At 45.5% G+C, this 19,017-nt stretch overlaps 6 protein-coding genes across 6 annotated transcripts; 3 read left to right on the top strand and 3 right to left on the bottom strand.

The window, feature by feature from the left end:
* On the top strand, nucleotides 1-594 carry SHR3 (Shr3p; the record flags this gene model as incomplete). The annotated part of the gene is made up of 1 exon (XM_018881646.1): nucleotides 1-594. The coding sequence occupies one exon, from the start codon at nucleotides 1-3 to the stop codon at nucleotides 592-594; it is 594 nt and encodes a 197-aa protein (XP_018734221.1).
* Nucleotides 595-926: 332 nt separating this feature from the next.
* YMR1 (phosphatidylinositol-3-phosphatase YMR1) lies at nucleotides 927-2,621 on the bottom strand (the record flags this gene model as incomplete). The annotated part of the gene is made up of 1 exon (XM_018881645.1): nucleotides 927-2,621. One exon carries the CDS (start codon nucleotides 2,619-2,621, stop codon nucleotides 927-929), a length of 1,695 nt encoding a protein of 564 aa, XP_018734220.1.
* Nucleotides 2,622-5,536: 2,915 nt separating this feature from the next.
* On the bottom strand, nucleotides 5,537-6,505 carry MRPL22 (mitochondrial 54S ribosomal protein YmL22; the record flags this gene model as incomplete). The annotated part of the gene is made up of 1 exon (XM_018881644.1): nucleotides 5,537-6,505. The coding sequence occupies one exon, from the start codon at nucleotides 6,503-6,505 to the stop codon at nucleotides 5,537-5,539; it is 969 nt and encodes a 322-aa protein (XP_018734219.1).
* Nucleotides 6,506-6,905: 400 nt separating this feature from the next.
* AWJ20_4563 (uncharacterized protein) lies at nucleotides 6,906-8,255 on the bottom strand (the record flags this gene model as incomplete). The annotated part of the gene is made up of 1 exon (XM_018881643.1): nucleotides 6,906-8,255. The coding sequence occupies one exon, from the start codon at nucleotides 8,253-8,255 to the stop codon at nucleotides 6,906-6,908; it is 1,350 nt and encodes a 449-aa protein (XP_018734218.1).
* Nucleotides 8,256-8,876: 621 nt separating this feature from the next.
* Nucleotides 8,877-10,247, top strand: AWJ20_4562 (uncharacterized protein; the record flags this gene model as incomplete). Its single annotated transcript, XM_018881642.1, has 1 exon — nucleotides 8,877-10,247. One exon carries the CDS (start codon nucleotides 8,877-8,879, stop codon nucleotides 10,245-10,247), a length of 1,371 nt encoding a protein of 456 aa, XP_018734217.1.
* A 5,274-nt stretch (nucleotides 10,248-15,521) lies between these two features.
* AWJ20_4561 (uncharacterized protein) lies at nucleotides 15,522-18,791 on the top strand (the record flags this gene model as incomplete). Its single annotated transcript, XM_018881641.1, has 1 exon — nucleotides 15,522-18,791. The coding sequence occupies one exon, from the start codon at nucleotides 15,522-15,524 to the stop codon at nucleotides 18,789-18,791; it is 3,270 nt and encodes a 1,089-aa protein (XP_018734216.1).
* Nucleotides 18,792-19,017: the final 226 nt, after the last annotated feature.

The raw sequence follows: 19,017 nt of genomic DNA, 5'->3' as shown, positions 1-19,017 counted from the left end.
ATGCCTACTTCAGCAACCTCGTTTTCAACGGGCCTTATTCTTTGTGCCACTTCGTTCTCCCTCGGAGCTATTTACTCCAATTGGGCTTATGATTACTATACTCTTTGGACTTCGCATCCTACAAACGAATCATTTGCTCTGTCTCTATCGCATTACCAGACATGGGCTAATATGCCAACTTTTCTCCACCATGTCCATCACTTTATTATCGGACTGGGCTTTTTAGGTCTGTTCATCAAACTATACAAACCATCCGAATCTAATACATTGTTTGATGGTGGAAGTCTATTTTTATATGTAATTGCTGTGGCTTTTTACATTAGCAACTTGCAACGAGGTGTGTTCTCTGCTGTTGCTGGAGAATGGGGTGATGTTGACGAGCATACTGGCATCAATGTCATTGCTGCCACTCAAGTGTTTATTGTTTTGGTGCTGTTGGGAGTTGTCGGTCTTCAATTTGGTCAATACTGGGCCGAATTAGAAGATGCTACTATCCGAGCAAAGGCTGATGCTGAAGAAATCGTCAGTGAAGAAAAAGATGCCGAACCTGAAAAGACCGAAAAACCTATCAAGGAGTCTAAGAAGACTAAATAAGCCGACAATACCGCACCTCGCAATGGTCTCTCCTCCCCTCGATTACTCCCTATTACTCCCTATTACTTCCTAATAAATTACAACGCTAATTCTATTCATCCTCTTACCACTTCCTGAACATTTGCCCTTCTCGGACTGTCTTTCACTCTAGGCTCCAACCCCTTATACACACTCTCTCGAGCTTATACTCACTGGGATTGGCTGACGATTTATAATTATATAGAAGTTATTTCTTTGTATACATAGGTACTGATGTGCGCGCTAAATGCGAGCAATGAAAAAAAAATGCAAAATAAAAAACCACTCAAGGTGTATAATATGACCTCTTCGCCTCAATTGCTAGCCCTGGGTTGGTCTGTTCTTGTCAATCGACCAAAAATATCCTCTGCTACAGCGGCCAGAGTAGCTGCCCCATCAGCCAGAACCGCAGAACCATTTGCTAGAGGCCGGTTGTTGTAATTGCCAGAGTCCTCGTTATATGGACCAGGGTCCAATGACATACTATCAAATTTGCGAGCAGGTCTCGGATGACGATGTGTACTCTCTCTGTCATCGCTAGAGTAATCTACTAACGTGCTTCCTAAGGGCTCTGTAAAACTAGAAGAGTTTTCCGGAGAAGCAATAGGCGACTTTTTTGAATCCAGCTTAAGGGTCTCTTCTTGAGGTGCTTCTTGTGATTCTTTGTTCAATGCGTTTGAGTCTGCGTCGTCTTTCGTTTTCCCCTTCTCTAAACCACCTGCCAGCTCAACATCAGCCGTTGGTCTCGTTATCTTTCCAAATCCTTCAGAAGGGAATGACGAATTACCTGTTGGTGACGGCTGTACTGATGTATCACGCTTACCTCGCATCCCATCGGGTGAAGCATTTTCACGTTCCAAGCGAAGATCCGGTGTAGACGTGTGACCCGAGCTTGCTCTGAGCCTTTCAGTGGTATCTTTCAAGTACTTATTGTGGAAATTCATCGATTGGAATGCGTTTAAAAAGTCTTGCGAATGTTCTGGTTCAACCGGTGTGCTTTGGCGAGATACATCAGACAGGACAGGAATATTAGCATTCATTTCTTGGTCGGATCTTCCTAATGCCTCTGCCCACCATTTGACATCCTTGGGGTCTGGAAACACTACATTACTCTCTGTGTTGTTGCTGTTGTCCAAGTTATTATTATCGCTCTTGACATATTTTACATTTGTAAACTGTTTTCTCCGAGCCAGAAAATAGTCCCATACCGATCTTGTTTTCTTCTCTGCACCTGCCTTGACTCTTTCTGATTCACTGTTGAACAAAAATGTTCCGTATTGACATGAGTAAACATGATACAGTAACCTTCTCAAGAACCTCTCATTATACTCGAATTTTTCAGGAAACTGGCGCATGATTTGATATACACAGTCGAGGAACTGATGAAAAATAGGTCCACTATACTTGCTTGCTTTGCTAGTACCACCATCTGGTAACAAATTAGTCACATTATTCAAAAAGTTGGATCTAGCACTGGCAACAGGTGTTGCAGATCCTGTATTCGTACTGTTGCTGTTGGTAAACCCATTGATAAATTCAGACGTCAGATCATTGTTTCCACTATATCCCAGTGCTTCTTGCTGCTGCGACAGTGTAAACTCCTTGACTTTACAGTTAGCTGGAACATGACTTCGTTCGGCAAATCTATGTCCAAATGATAACCACTCTTTTTCCACCAATACAATGAACCCATCAATGGTTCTAAAATATGGATCCAACATAATCTGAGCCAGAGCTGTCAGTTGTGGAGTTCTGTCCCAACCATCTGAACAATGAACTACAACATGCGAAAACTTGTAGTGAACTTGTTGCGCAATCAATACTGCTCCTTTTTGAACTGTAGACACGTGTTTGAGCCAGTTCGACTTGGCTAATAGCTCTTGGTTTGGTGACCTTGCCGAAAGATCGCCGTCTTTCAATGCTTCTACCACCTTGTTCATCGAGTCTCTCATAACATGAATATTATCAATGCCAAGGTAGTATTTCTTGGCTGGTTTATAGTTGTCCATCGACTCGCTTCCTCCTCCTAGCGCCAGCTGGGCTACAGCGTTTGCAGTCGGTCTCGCATCCACAATAATATTCTCCTGCTTATTCGATACAACTCCCTCTGGCGCTGTTGTTGTCGTGAATATCGACACAATCAGTTTTTCATCCTGTACGGATCTGTTTTTCTTGAGTCCTACTAGCGGTTGAGAACATCGTGTAATCGTGCACTTTGTACGGGTTAGATTTGATCTTCTATTGACGACTTGGCCTCCGGCGGCTGGGGCTCCGCCCCAGACCCCGTGGCTCCTGCTTCGCAGGAGTTTCCGAAAACATTCTCATAGCGAGCTTCGATCCCCCCTCCACTGCTGAGTATAGGGATGCAGATAACCTCAGGTGGGCACTTTCTAGATTGGTTTTCAACCCAGTAAATTTTCTTTCTTACCTTATTGAACTTGTGATAGTAACTCAGTACCGGCAATCTACACTTTGACCTGTATTTAGCAGCGTAATTGAGAACTGTGTCCGAGATCGACTCTGGTACAACTAGGACCGATGGATATGATTTCGATACCATATATTGTTGGTTAATGTGAGTTATTCGCCATCTTGCGGGTCCATCTGTTGTATTTATCGCACCCATTCTTTCGAATTCCTTCTGTGGGTTGTATAGCTTCCATCCGTTCAGAGTCTTTTCTAGTGAACCTGGCTTATATAAGTATGCATACACCTTGTCGATGCTAGTTGGAGCAGACGTTAGATTCACAAGACTGTCATAGACATCGTGAGAGGTCGAATCATCTGCAAAGCTTAGTGTTATAAATGAGTAATCTCGGCATGACAATCGGATTCGTGAATACCCCATAAGTGGGTGGAACGGTTGTCGCAGCACTTCAAATATAATTGGATAACATATCCAAGTCTCCCTGCCATCTTCATTCTGACGGAATATTATATGGTGGGTGGTTAAATGAAGCGTTCCTTTATTTGAGACTCCCAGTCGTGTCAGTGTCACATCAGGGACCTGTGCCACTTTTATACTGTCCATTTCATAAATGGATGATTGCGGAGAAATCGGGTCTGGTATGAATTGAGGGTACTCTCTGGAACTCGGCGTCTCTAAGTGATGGTGATGATGATGATGGTGAAGGTTATGGCGAAGGTATGCCCGTTTGAGGGCTTTCTTGACTCTGTTCACCGTAATACCGTATTCTGTTTGGTGTTATCAACAAACTTGTAAGCAGCAGCTCGTCTGGTGCTATTGGCTAGATATAAGTCGTCAAATTATAAATCGACTTAAACTGTCTGCGTTCTGTAGAATTCTTGAGGTGTTGGGTGTGTTCGTCTTCTTATAGATCTATGACCCTCTTATCTTCGGCACACGTCTGGTCCCCTTCTTCAAGTATGGATCCCAATTGATCGCTTGCAAGGAACCTGCCTGGCAAGTTATAACCCTACAAATCTCCAGCCTCGGACTCGAACGTCCCAGTATCTTTTATACCTGACAAGATACTCGACTTTCGATAGATGTATGGGTTTGTATGGCAAGTAGCTGCTAATATTCGAATTCAATGTTGATACTAACTAAGCTGTGGAAATGCGTGTTTAAACTGTGGCTATTGTATAGCTTGGTTTATCGGTTACCTGTATATGCCTCAGGTCGGGGTTTAAAGTGATGCTATCTACTGTATTTGTTATACTCCCACCATCTGTATTCTCGAAATCGGAAACATCTCAATTCCATACTGCATCGATCGCCAGTTAACTGATTAGATAAGAGATTAGTCAAGAGTTTTTCAAAATGTGCAGCTGATTCTACTGAGTTTAAGTACTAAGTATTATCAATATCAATCATATTTTCATTTTTTGGGGTAAACACAGTCAACTAATCTTGATAACAGCTAGTAAGGTTGTTTATGTGGAATAATACCGATGTTTTATAGAAACGATAAACTTATATGAGTTCAATACTGTGTACATACTGTCCTGCAAGACTTCTGAGGAAATATTGAGTAAATAATCTGTACTACTAAACTAGTACTCAGAGTTAAAATATTCGACCTCTAAAGATACCACAAACTAGAGAACCATAAAAAAAAGAAAGAAACAAGGTTACAGTAATTTTTGGGAGCGTAATGGCAGAAGCAAGATACTAGAGAAATGGCGCCCCACAAGCCGCAGTGTAGCGGCTCATGCACACATTTTTGCCCAATCACTATTATCCAATTTAGTTCACGACTTTTACGCACATAGTGAATCCAGGCAATAGAATCAGCACTGTGGCTCATTAACAGACAAAAACAAAATGGTTAACGGTACAATCCCCCAGTTTTTCAGTCAACCTTTCAGAGTAAGTTGAAAATATAGTAACCAGAGCGACAGCTGAGGCAAGAAACGAGGGTCTATAGTTGAGAAGGATACTAACAGACACTCCAGTACATTCGATATGCTATGCATACTCGGCCAGCTATCGTGGTATCGCTCGGGCTTGGCATCGTAGGACCAGCTTTGGCATTATTTGCCACCCCTCTCAGAAGAAAATATCTGTTTGACAATGCCCCTCATGTGCCCACGAGCTACCCCATCCCCAATAGACCCAGAGACCGTAACCTCACTGGCTACGACGACGAGTAACCGACCACATCACATCATAGCACATAAACGACCGATACAATAAAATTTAATGACCGCTATAACAAACAGGAAACCATACCTTGGTGTCAGTGGCCCAGCCTCCAACACCTCTCTACCCTCCCCTCACAGACCCAACTCTACCAGTAGCACTGGCCATTCCCCACGCTACGACTCGAGCGTAGCGAGAGGAGCCACGGGGTCTGGGGCAGAGCCCCAGCCGCCGGAGGCAGACCCGTCCCAGACAGTATGCTTCATGGATGTCTTCTATTTACAGATATTAATGCTACTATGCACCATAGCCCAGGCGTTACCACTTGTAAGTGTTGTCGAGGACGTAGTGAACGGGTCTGGACTTGAGCTGTTGCCAGACCTGTTTGTTATCGACCTTAGCGACCTTGGCAGCGGTCTTTTCCTCGCGATAAGACACATGACGTAAGATGGCCTTGACATGGACCCATTTATGAGTGATGGTTCCTACACGGCCCCTGCCCTTGAACTCAAGACGCTTGATATTAGTACCATCTTTTCCCACCCAAATTTGCTCGACATAAAGTTCATTAGGATCCAATTTCAGATCCTTGGCCTGTTGTAAACCTCTAGTCAGCATTTCACCAACGTCTCGGGCCACATGCTTTGGACTGAAATGACATTGAGTAATGGCTTTGTTGAGATCCATTCCTCGTAACATTCGCAGAAACACATAAGTCTTCTTAAGGGATGATTTGATTCGATATGAGTGAAGATATACCGATGGTGTTAATACCTGTAGTTCTTCTTTTGTGAGATTGAGTTGATACGATTTGCCGTTATCCAGTTTGATGATCTGGTTGGGCACGTATTTACCACCATTGAGCTCTAAAGCCTTGGTATAAAGTTCGCGTTTCAGTGGCGACAGCAGTTTCTCTGCGGCAGTTTGTGCTGGGGGGTTGACAAACTCCTGGACCTCGGGATCAGTCAACAAATCACGGTTAGTGAGTTTGTCCAGAGGTTTCTTGTATGCAGGAACCTCTTCGCCCTCGGCGGGCTTCTCCTCGACTTGAGTCCGATGTGATAACTGTGCCAGCCTCGAGTCGGCCGACTCTTTATATTCAGACACCTCGCCAAACAAGCTTCCACCCTGCTGCTCTTTCTGTCGCAGACCGCTGTCGGCTGTAAACCCTCTTGTAAAATTAAATGCTAATGGCCCACAACCACTCTGAACACCTCTGCTCAACGCCGTCGAATTCCGCAGAATCCCATTCACCGGCACCCGGCCGCCTCTAACCAACCAAGACATGTCAATACAAGCCCACGACACACTTAACTGGATGTCGAACCACTGCTCTCCCGTCAACTTCAACTCATGCAGACACTTCAAATTTTGAAATTTCACTCTCCCTACCCTACACACATACGCCGCACAAGCCGCAGTGTTGACACTTGGGGCCCCGTGCCTCCGGCTGCTGGGGCTCCGCCCCAGACCCTGGTTGCTCCTGCTTCGCAGGAGACTGCTGGGACCGTAGACGGACCGACTCGAGCGTAGCGAGAGGAGCCGCGGGGTCTGGGGCGGAGCCCCAGCCGCCGGAGGCAGCGTGCACCCTCTGCAACCCGTAGGACCGAGTCCGGTATCCGTGAGAGGGAATTTGTGTATTAGAAAGATAGTGTACGCAGGGACGGGACCCTGCACATGCAGGGATTTATTTACTTTTAGGCAGGCCGAGGACTCGCTCGCCGATGTAGTTGAAGATCATTTCGCGGGAGACGGGGGCGATTCGCGGGATGAAGACTTCGCGGAGGTATCTTTCGACGTGGTACTCTTTGGCGTAGCCCATGCCGCCGTGGACCATGATGGCTCGTTCACAGGCGTGGAAGGCTGCTTCTGCTGCCAGGTATTTGGCAGCGTTGGCATATTCGCCGGTGGCATGGCCGGCATCATAGAGTTTAGCGGCCTGATATATCATGAGTCTGGCCGCTTCGAGCTGCATCCAACTCTCGGCTAGAGGGTGCTGGATGGCTTGGTTTTGTCCAATGGGCCGGCCGAAAACAGATCGTTCTTGGGCGTAGATGGATGCTTTACGGAGAGCAGCATATCCTAATCCAAGAGCCTCGGCACCAATGAGAATTCGTTCAGCATTCATTCCATGCATGATCATTTTGAATCCATTGTCGACCTCGCCAATGAGATCCTCTTTAGGAACTCTCCAGCCATCGAAGAACAGCTGATTCGAATCAATGGCAGCTCGTCCCATCTTGGGGATCTCGGTGATATCGACTTGAGACCGGTCAAGATCGGTATAAAACAAACTCAAGCCTTGACTTGGTTTTGACACTTCTTCAAGAGGCGTGGTTCGCACGAGAATGAGGATTTTCTCTGCCACTTGAGCTGTACTAATCCAAATCTTGCTTCCTGAAAGAACAAAATGGTCGCCGTCTTTAACAGCTCGACTCTGCAGTTTCAAGGTGTCTAAACCAGTATTAGGCTCGGTTACACCAAAACAAGCTCTTTCTTTACCATTTATCAATGGAACAAGCATCCGTTGCTTCTGTTCCTCAGTACCAAACTTTCGTACTGGTTCTAAACCAAAAATATTGATATGAACCGAACTGGCTCCTGCCATACCACCTCCACTCTCTGAAATCGTCTGGGTCATGACAGCTGCCTCGGAAACTCCCAAGTCAGATCCGCCATACTTTTCTGGCAAACAGATACCCAACCATCCGTCTTTCGCTACGGCATTATAAAATTCTGAAGGAAATCGGTGCTCAGACTCGATCTGTGACCAGTATCCATCATCGAATCCCGAACATACATCGGCAATCGCACCTCTGACCATGCTCTGAGACTCGGTAAAGTCGGGGTAGTTGTTCGGTAGGTATTCAGTAGCCTGACCATGAACACCTCTTCTTCCTTCACTTAAAGTTCCATTTTTATGACCTCCACTGGCAAGAGTACTGCCAAGATCTGAATTAACTCTGCTAGCTAAATTGTTGAGACTGGGTCGGAGGCTAGCTACTCGAAGACCACGCAATATCTTTCTCGAAATCATCGAATGCAACAATTGAAAAATATCCACACACAAACGTCAACAGATTACGTTGTGAAAATATTCAGATCATCGGGTGCCCCGTATATATATCTATCTATATATATATCCCGAGGTTGGCCAAAAACCGCAAAACCAGCGGAAAATTCAAGTTGATTTCAGATCAGACCCGTCGGCGGAACGAGCCACCCCACATGGAATGAGTCTCGGGACAGGGGTGATCGACAGGTTGCGGAAGTGCATAAATATGCAGGACCCCACATTACCTCGGTGGATATACTGTGTATGATAACAAAGTTCTTGGGAACCCGGGCTCGGGGCCCGGTCACGGTTTCGCGGCATCCGTCATCGGCGCGGTTTTCGGCCATTTGATTTCCGCATCGATTCCGGGGTCGATGTTGTTAATGTTATTATATTTATAACATATTTATAACGGTGGTGTGTAGTTTGGATTCAAGTGAATTTAGAACACTCGGTACGTTTTAGGATTGTACTTCACGATTGACCAAAAATTGTACGCTCACGTTACTACTACTAGGACTTCAGCTTGCATCTCACTTTAGCCTTTCACGTTTGACTGGACCTCAGGTCACGACTGACCCTTTAGGACTGCGAATTGGAGCGATGATATCGAGCCTGCAGTGCAAAAGTTTGGGATTGATCCGCTCATCTAGAAGACTGACACTGACCAGTGTCGGAGTCAGCTCCTGGATCAGACGTAACTATTCAGCAGCCAAAAAAGAGCATTTGAGTAAATTACCGCTGGATGGAGTTCGGGTTCTTGATCTATCACGAGTACTGGCTGGGCCATTCTGTACCCAAATTCTGGCAGATTACGGTGCTGATGTGATTAAAATCGAGCAGCCAGGAGTTGGCGACGAAACTCGATTCTGGAGAGCAGCTGGCGAGGGGAAAATCTGGAAAGACGAGTATCCACTCATGTCGCTGTATTATGCATCAATTAACAGAAACAAACGATCTGTTACTGTAAATATGAAAAATGAAAAGGGAATTGAAGTCATTAAAAAGCTTGCCCGGGAAAGTGATATTCTGGTAGCTAATTTCTTGCCTGGAAAACTAGAAAGCATGGGTCTTGGATACGAAGATCTGAAAAAAGAGAATCCGGGATTGATCTATGCCAATATTACAGGCTATGGACCAGCTGGTCCCAGTAAAGACCGTGCTGGATACGATGCTATAGCATTGGCAGAAGCTGGATTATTACATATCACTGGCGATGCTACTGGACCGCCATCAAAACCCGGCGTGGCTATTGGCGACCTCTGTACAGGATTATATGCTCATGGAGCTATTCTAGCAGCATTACATGGTAGACAGAACACCGGACTGGGGACCAGAATCGATGCTAGTTTGTTTGAAAGCGCACTCAGTCTGTTGATTAATGTTGGACTGGCCAGTATCAACCTCGACTTGGACCAGCCAGAAAACAGACGACGAGGCAAGAGATTCGGACTAGGACATCCGAACCTGGTTCCGTACGGAGGATTCAAAACAAAAGATGGCAAAATGATCTTCATTGCTGCCAATAACAACCGACAATGGTTCTCACTGTGTAAACGGATCAATGCTGTTGAACTCGGCAATGACCCCAGATTCAACACCAACGACGGTAGAGTCGACAATCGAACTGAGCTCGTGCCAATTCTCGAATCACTATTCCTAGAAAAGTCATTACAAGAATGGCTCGACCTGCTCGATTCAAGCGGACTACCATACGGAGCACTCAACGACGTCGTCGACGCACTCGACCATCCACAAGCCGCTGCCCGCGACATGGTCATGACCATCGACCAGTTCGAAGCCGCCAGAGACGGACTCCTCCGAACCATCGGTCCTCCAGTCAAGTTCGACAGCTTCCAGCTCGAACTGCGTCGCAAACCACCTCTCCTCGGCGAGCACACCAATGAAGTTCTCCAACATCTCGGCTATGATCTCCCTGAAATCGACGGTCTTCGCCAAGCCGGTGCAGTTTAACAAAACTTAATTTACGATCTGGGGGGTCTGCCTCCGGCGGCTGGGGCTCCGCCCCAGACCCCGCTGCTCGTCTCGCTTCGCTCGACTCGGTTCGACGACGGTGTCCAGAACTCCCCCCAGTCGCTCGCGAAGCGAGCACAACGGGGTCTGGGGCAGCGCCCCAGCCGCCGGAGGCAGACCCCTCCAGACCCCCCCTCCCCGGCCCGATCAACTGGTCCCGTGAGCCTATCTTATGCAGTATCCCATTAAAGTCCGCAGGGTCTGCAGGATGCAATGGGTGGGTTGGGCTGTTGGCCCGGCTGTCGAGCAGGAAAGTCCCACCAGCTGATCCAGACCCCGAAACGAGTGTTATCAGTTGGACCAGCCAAGCCGGACTAACGTGCACCCGCCAGGCCTGGCAATCGGCCTAAAATGCTCGTTTTATGACTTGCGGGTACCAGGAATCCCGCACCGCACTTGCCCTGCTACTGCATTTGCTCTACTGCTGATACTCGTACTAACCCCATAAACTGCCCCTAACAAGCGCTGCCTCCTAACGGGGTCATGTTTCTCTACCCACAGTACGGTTCTATATAAATAGGCTAGCGGCGAACCAAAATCAGCCATTTGACTAATAGCATCTGTTCCAACTCACAATCTGGCTATTATCGGCTTTTTCTCTATCAATTTATTTCATTTTTTGCTTATTCAGAATACACAGAAATTAATTTTATTATCTCAAACTGGATCTGTATTCAGGTGCCTTGTTCAACCAGCTGCTAAGGTAGTACTGTGATAGTCAATTATTACAGTACTGCCGAAACTCGACTTGTGTGGCAATATTATCCGTACTGATATCAGCGTGTGGGAAGTTATCTTGTGCTGGATCATTGGCTAGTGGATTTATCTGGTGTTGTGTATCAGTATCCCACTTAGCTACATCTCGCTCGGATAGATAAAGGGACATAAGAGGGCGCCTCTATTAGAGGAAGTACTTTGAGTAAGGGCTTAATACGAAGAAATAAGAGTGAGCACTTAAAGGGAACATAAGAACACTGGAGAGAGAGAGTACTTAAGAGGAGCTCTAAAGAGAGGGTACTTGAGAGGAATTGCATAGAGGAGACACGTAAGAAGAACAAAGAGAACTCAGATAGTTCTACTCACTAGCAAGTCATTTCGAATCGACTCGAATTGAATTGCGACTGACTGCTCTCCTTGTTCGCCAGGAGAACAGAGACCATTACCGGGGGCTAGGATCAACACTCATTTGCCACCGTCAACATTTTTTTGTCTGTTATTCAATTCGTAACTGAAGATTGTTAGGTATCGGATCAAAGTCCGTCACTCTGAGCAATGGGTGTGGTGTATAAGAAATACCTCAACGGATCATGTATATATGGCTGCAAGGCCTGCAAGACGCATCTGGCGGTATGGGATGATATCATGTCAAGGGTAAGTGATACATTTCCTGCATACAAACGAGTGCGCCATGTCGCAATAATGAAACTCCGAAGCTTAATAAATAGCACAGCAAATTGTTTCGAAAGACATTAACTAACATTGATGCTAGAATTTTAGAGGGAGGCTGGGCGAGGCATATCTGTTTAAGAATGTGTAAGTGCAACTGCCAGACGCACCATAGGTTGATATCCATTAACTCGTGATTCGAGTTTTGGGAACCCCAGCTGCTAGAAGTGGCAGCACCACTTTTTAGAAAGTCCTAACACAGTTCCAGCGTCAATGTAGATCGATCGGAGCTAGAGAGACGCAGTATGATGACTGGGGAATATACAGTGCAGGATATCCAGTGCAAAGTTTGCTCTACAAATGTGGGATGGGCTTATGTCAGGTCTTATGAGGACAATGAGAGGTACAAAGAGGGCAAGTTCATTTTAGAGGTCAAAGCCCTAACACAAGTCCAATAATTTATTTCCACGGCGATCGTCTAACCGACATTCCACGGCCTTTTATTATTTTATTATTTTTATTTTTATTTTTATTTTCCTATTTTATTTATATTCCTGCTTTTCTCAAATCCACTAATTTAATCATTTTTGTCCATTCCTATTTTCTTTGATATCCGATTAATGTATGCATTTACCAACTGCTCCGTTTGCTGGCCCGCATCCGAAATGCAAAATATATTTTTCTTATCAGTCTGCTGCTAGTGCATAATCTATGCAGACATATGTATAACAGGATGCAGGGGGCAATCCCCAGTTGATACATCAGCTTTAGGTTTGTTACTTTATAGTTTGCTAATAATATATTAGTTCTATTACAGTTAGGAATAAAATGTCACTTGAAATAAGGGGAGAAGAAGCTAGAAAAATGAGTTTGGAGTGTGTTAGAGACCATATAGCACCAGGCTTTAGGTCTCAGTGAACCTGCTCCGTGCAATTGGTTTAGCGTCCTCAAGGAACTTAGCCAATTCGGCATTGTATGGTTGGTATATTTGAGGAGGACGAGGCGAAATGGTAGTTGCTGTGCCATTAGTGAGGACAGTTGCTGTCGAGAGGATTGGTTGAATGCGACGTTTGGATGGGCCTTGTGAGTTTCGTGAGTTCGTTGTGAACAGAGAGGTCGAAAACGAGACATTTCGTCTCGAGCTGCGTCTCTCTTTTGGTCTAGTCCGACCTTCGTCAGTTACTTGGGGTTTTAGGCAGATGCTGCTGTTGAGTGATATTGGCCATTGAACATAGTCAGTCGACCCTGATACTGGGGAAAAGTTCGAGTAAAGATAGCTTGCAGGATCCGAGTCAGGGTCCGGTTCGAGATATGGACCGCTATCAGGACCCGAGGGGGTGGGATCTGGTTCATCTGGATACCGGGCATTTCCAGTTAGTTGAGGCTCGTGCGAGTTTCTATTCAGATAGTAAGCAAATGGAGATAAAATTGATGACAGTATTGAACTGAGCGAAGATGAGCCTGACGGACTGGAACTGCCACTGCTACCACCACTAGCCGCTCCTCCACTTTGCTGTCGAATATTAGTTCTTTTTCGAACTACAACGAAAAATATGCCAAATACAATTAATGCCACGCCTGCTACTGAGCCGATTACAGACCCGACTATAGTTGGTGCTGGAGGTGGTTCATAATGGTTTCCAGGTGGCGCTGCCGACTGAGGCGTACAGGAGCTGGATAGGGTACAGTTTGGAAATAGAGGTAGATTGGGGCTATTAGTGAATGATATCAAGGGTGATGCAGATGATGTGGAACTAATCGACAAAGTGTCATGAGATCTAGTGGAGTACAATGAAGAAAATGACGTTTTGTGTGATTTTGACCGGGATGTGCGAACTGATGTGCGAATAGATGTGCGAATTGATGACTTGTATGACTTGTAGGAAGTTTTGTAGGATAACGAGTGACATGTTAAACAGCTTGTAGTAACTGAAGTTTTGTACGCCGATATACTGGACCTGCCCCTATCGACGCTAATGCTAGCACTACCAGACTTTTCAGTAGATTTGCCAGTTGATATAGTAGTTTTTATGCCCTCATGACTACTGGTAGACGTGTAACCCAAATTAGTCTCCGGAGAATGGGTAGAATGACTGGTTTGAGAAGACACATTATAACCAGATCTTGCGTATAATACTCCCAGCGACTCTCTCTTCATATTAAGATAACGCTTATCAATTGAGAATATGTTGACGTGCTGGGATAGTCAAAAATCACTAGACCATCAAGTTTGCAATACCATTGACTCAAAAAGATAGTGGATAGCCAGCCTTTTCCAATTGACATTATTGAAAAGAATAAGAAAAAAAATTGTCAGCAACCTTAGCTGTTCTAAGTAATTAATAGTTGAATCTTACATCAAGCGAAAGCACACCCTCTGTTACACTCGGGTTATATTATAACCTAGCTGCTAAGTATAGCATCGCTTCGGGTAATGCACGCACGAGACAACACCATAAATTACAGTTCAATATAGATCTCTTTAGCTCCTCTTTAAATCTGTAGACAAATAATAATGGTTTATCCAAATCAAATGCACCCAGCCGCCAAAGACCCATTGTTGACTAGGTAGTTTTTTGTTGATAGCTTGTTATAACTTTGTGCTTGCCTTTACAATTACAGTTTGATTTTAGACTTTGGTAGTTTAGTTGACCACCACCATTGTGACCACAACCTCGAGCCATCTTATTTATAGATCCGGAAATTTTGAAGATTTATCAATGCAAAACTCATCTTGGAATCAGGCACAGTGGTTAATCGTTACTGTTAACATCAGCCACCTGCGTCTGGAGCATGATCATCAAACGATCTTCCAGCGATCAAACGATCATGTCATTGCGTTTGATCGCTGATGATTCTGGGCCCGAATGAACTTTAATATTTTTTTCTTCCTCATATGGTCCATCCCATACTTTTTTTTCTCACTTTCTACCAGGGTGCACTGAGGTTTATGCCTAATCTGGTAGGCGGGACCATCACTCGGACCCTACATCTGCGTCACTGATGCTCCCTGATCCGCATGAAACGCTGTAGCTCACATGTCTATAGGAGCCAGTGAGAGCCAGGGGGTTTATGAAGCCCATAGTTTGGTGATGCCAATGTAAATAATAAGGAAAATGAACTGAACACTCTATAGAAAACCAGGGTAGCTATAATATGAATTAAACGAGAAAACGTACGAGGGTATGACAGGTTCACGCTAAGTCTACAATGGAATCAGAATCCATTTTGATAAAATATAGCTATCCGTCTATCGGAGTCTGAGACTTTTTGTGCTGGACCCACTGGTCCAAATCTTAGCATTGAAAATAAACCGATCCGAAGTCGGAATATTATTGTTTATTTTGGGTGAATATGCTAGCCGCGGATTGATCGCGTTAAAGCGATATTGCAACGTGCAGTGAGATGTATCTGGCAGAACTTGTTAAATTGAAAGTCTGCATTTAAATTGTAAACAAAAGGAGGAGTCACTTTAAACTTAGCAGCGTCGACCGAATATTTTCAAACAACTTTGTTGATAATATTACTTTTGGACTTTGTACTTTTAACTTCCATCAGAGCACTTTGAGACATTACAAACAACCTCACGTATATATATCTCAACTGGTTATTGTCATTAAAGATAAGACATACTCGGGGTCCCATTGGCATTTGTTTACTTCTATGCAAATAGAGTTTTGGAAGTGTGGATAATAAACATAGGCAAACAATTCCAAATTTTGGTAGGTTTAACCGTCTGGTCTGTTTGTTTATTTCTTATCAGTAAAATTATCTAACAATCCCAGCTAGATTTTGGCAGATCTGTTTGTGCTTTGGTGTACCTAAAATATGGAGTCGTCTGAAGCTAGCGAAGTCAGCGATTTTTTGTTGAGAATCCGTCAGTTGGGTGAAAAGACTGATCGAGAAGATGAGTTAAGGGCTAAACAGCTTGAACAGGAAATTTTGGAGGGCAGAAGGCGTCGTCAGGCTCTTAGGGCTGAGCGAACGAGATCACTTTCTCCCCAGAAAAGTAGCTTGATTGGAGACTCTGTCAATGATGTTACGAAAGTTGACAACTTGAAAAAGGAAGATGCACCCAAGAAAACAGTTGCGACATCTGTAAAGTCCAAAGAACAAGAGACAAAAGAAAAAATCGAGCTTTTACATGGAGCCAATGCGACTATATCCTTGTTCCCTTCAACTAGTAAATATGTCGAAGCTCCGAAGATTCCTGCCTGGAAAGAAGCTTTACTGAAAAGAGAACGTGAAAATAAGACAGTCAAACATGTGCCAACGAATGATGTTGTCGAGGAGCCAAAATCTTTGGCATCTACTGTTGGTGCAAAGTTTGGTATAGCAAAGTCATATGAAGACCAGCAGTCTAAGGATTCGCCATCAGCAGATGGTGCCATGTTCGGTATCACCAAGTCATATCAAGACCAAAGATCGAAGCCACCGGCACTTAAAGATGATGCCAAGTTTGGTACAACAAAGTCGTATGAAGACCAGCTGTCGAAGAAGTTCCTACCAATAGAAGATATTGACAAGATCTCTTCTGTTGTTAGTGTTAAACAGGACACTCCGAGCATTGACAACGATGCTAAAGAAGATGCTGACGGAAGTGAAAACGAAAAAGTTCAAAACCAGCAGCTCAAATTCCAGCTCGAAAAGGAACTAAGCAACAAAGAAGAGCATGAAAGGTATTTAAAGTTACAATTCGAAATTGAACGCAAGAAGCGAGAGGAGCAAGAACAGCGAGAGCGCGAGGCTCGCGAAAGACGAGAAATCCAAGAACAAGCAAAAGAGCTTCCTGCTAATTTGAGAGACAATCCTAATGTTGTCAGAGTCTTGCCAAAACTACCTTCAGATGATACTTCACCATCAACTCCAGGCAGTTTAAAGACCGCTAATCCACTGCCTAAACTGTCTCCTGTTGATTCTTCGGCTAGAACCTCTGTAGAGCGACGACCCCTTTACCTTGAGAAGAGCAGGACTCCAGTTTTGAGTCCGTCTCAGTCTACACCCGTGCCATTTCTCCAGACAAGATCACCCTCGCCTACTGGATCACTTTCGAGAAGTCCAACTCGTGGTGCTGGAAGTTTTGTACAGAGCGCTTTACTGAGAAGAGAAGGTACTCTCAGAGGTTCGCCCTCCCCTTCGCCACAACTAAACAGGGTAGCAACCCAAATAGGACCCGGGTTTCAAGGCTCTCCACAATCGATTAAAAGCCCAACCCCAGTGGTCGCAAAAACTGGACCCCCAGTTCCTGACAAACGTCAGAATCTAATCAACCCCGTGAAACACAATCCAGGATTGGACAATGAGGGAAATACAAAGTCTCCCATACCAATTGGAGGCAGGAATTTATCTAGCATTGAAAACAATAGCTCTCAAACTAAATTGGATGACGATGCTGGTCCACCACTTCCAGCTCGTAAACCAAAGGATACCGATGAGACACCTCCCCCATTTCCTCCTCGACCACTCCCACTTCCTATATCAAAATCGTCCATATCCGTCAAACAACAAGACAACAAAATCGATGAAGTTGACGAAGAAGATATCATGCTTGGTAGTTCCATTACACATCCTTTAGCTGCAGATACCCGAGGTCGACTCCCAGCAGCTACTAGCAGTTCCTCTGCATATGATACCAGGAGATTGAGTCCATCTAGACAAACTTCATGGCTGGAAAGTGCTCTTAAGAAAAATAGTCATGGAGCATCGACACCAGAATCTTTAAACCGGGCAGGAACCCTAAGATCTCCACCTGGATCAACGTTTAGTCCTTCATCTCCTTTTCTGGGAAGTTCACCTTCTGTATCCTTACCTGTTCCTGATCAGAAAATACAGGGCCAGCACAGCCGGTCTCGATCACTTATCGATTCATCTTGGTCTGGAACTAAACCGTCGTGGTCGCCAAGGCAGTCACCATCAAGTACTTTGACTAAAAACGAGGACACCATACCGAAAGAGAGACCGCTATCACTGATTGGTAGTAAAGCACCCACACTTTCCACAGGTTCTCCAGGACAATCGATCCCAAGAACGCTGAATGAACCTTCATCTCCTAGCTTGAGTCGTGACAGTAATAACAGCTCGTCACCCACTCTGGCCCGTAACAATACGTTAGTTTCGCTAAAGTCTCGACCATCAGCTGCTCCACCTCTGGCCCCTAAGCCTGCTGCTGAAGCGATTGAAAGACTCCGCAGTCTTCGCTCTCCGAAGCCACTTACTCGAAAGGAAGAGCCATCTGCTGAAGCATTAGAAAAGCTACATAAACTTCGACCAGCATCGCCTGTTAAAAACAAGGAAGAGCCCTCGATTGAGGCATTGGATCAATTGAAAAAGCTTAGGTCGCCCTCACCTCCTCCAGCTAAATCTCAATCAACTCCAGAAGCCATTGAACGGCTCAAATCACTCAGACAGCGGAGTCCTGTTTCTGTTACAGAGAAGCCTCGAGTTGAAGCAATTGAGCAGTTGGGTCGTTTAAGGTCTACATCTCCCAGTAAACGAGCACTAAAGGACGAAGCTCGTGATACCCTTGAACAAGCCAAGGCCGGACTCAAGCGATCTAGCACTATTCAGTTGCAGTCACCACCAACACAAGAGCCATCAAAAGTACTGGATAAGACCTCTGAACTACCCACCAGCACCGAGTCTAAGACCCATCCAAGTCTCCCATTGAGAACATCAGCTCCTTCGACTGCCGCACCCACATCATTCCGCGATGATCTTGCCAGTGTTCTCATGAGAGGACCGTCTGAACCCACACCCACTATTCGAAAGGCCTCCACACTGGACAACTCTGATCTCACTCACTCCCAAGGACAATCCGACAAACAACTCACCCACATGACCAAGAGAAGGGCAAAGGGTCCCAAGAGACGACTGCCAAAAGAAGTTTCCAATCCAAACACCACGAATTCCTCTGACTCGTCCGGCTTGTCTCGCCCATTCTCCGAGCTCAACATCGCCAAGCAAAGAGCACCAGTCTCAACCCCTGGCGAACCCGGCAGTCGTCCTCCCGTAGTCCGCAAGTCATCACGATCGGTCTCGTCCAATCTCAAAGCCCCTCCTCCCAAACCCCGCAAACCTTCATCCAGCATAATAGCATAGAGATGTAACACTACTGCATTTTATATACCAAGAACACATCACCGTGCCAGTCTGCCTCCGGCGGCTGGGGCTCCGCCCCAGACCCTGGTTGTGGTCCGCTTCGCGGACCGACTTGACCGTGGAGCCCGACTCGAGCGCAGCGAGAGGAGCCACGGGGTCTGGGGCGGAGCCCCAGCCGCCGGAGGCAGGTGCACGACAGATAATTAGTACTGTTAAATAATAGGGT

This window comes from Sugiyamaella lignohabitans, chromosome C (genome assembly GCF_001640025.1).
Source record: "Sugiyamaella lignohabitans strain CBS 10342 chromosome C, complete sequence".
Taxonomy (NCBI): domain Eukaryota; kingdom Fungi; phylum Ascomycota; class Dipodascomycetes; order Dipodascales; family Trichomonascaceae; genus Sugiyamaella; species Sugiyamaella lignohabitans.
Note: the sequence above shows the minus strand (reverse complement) of the source record. Positions and strands in the feature narration are given on the sequence as shown.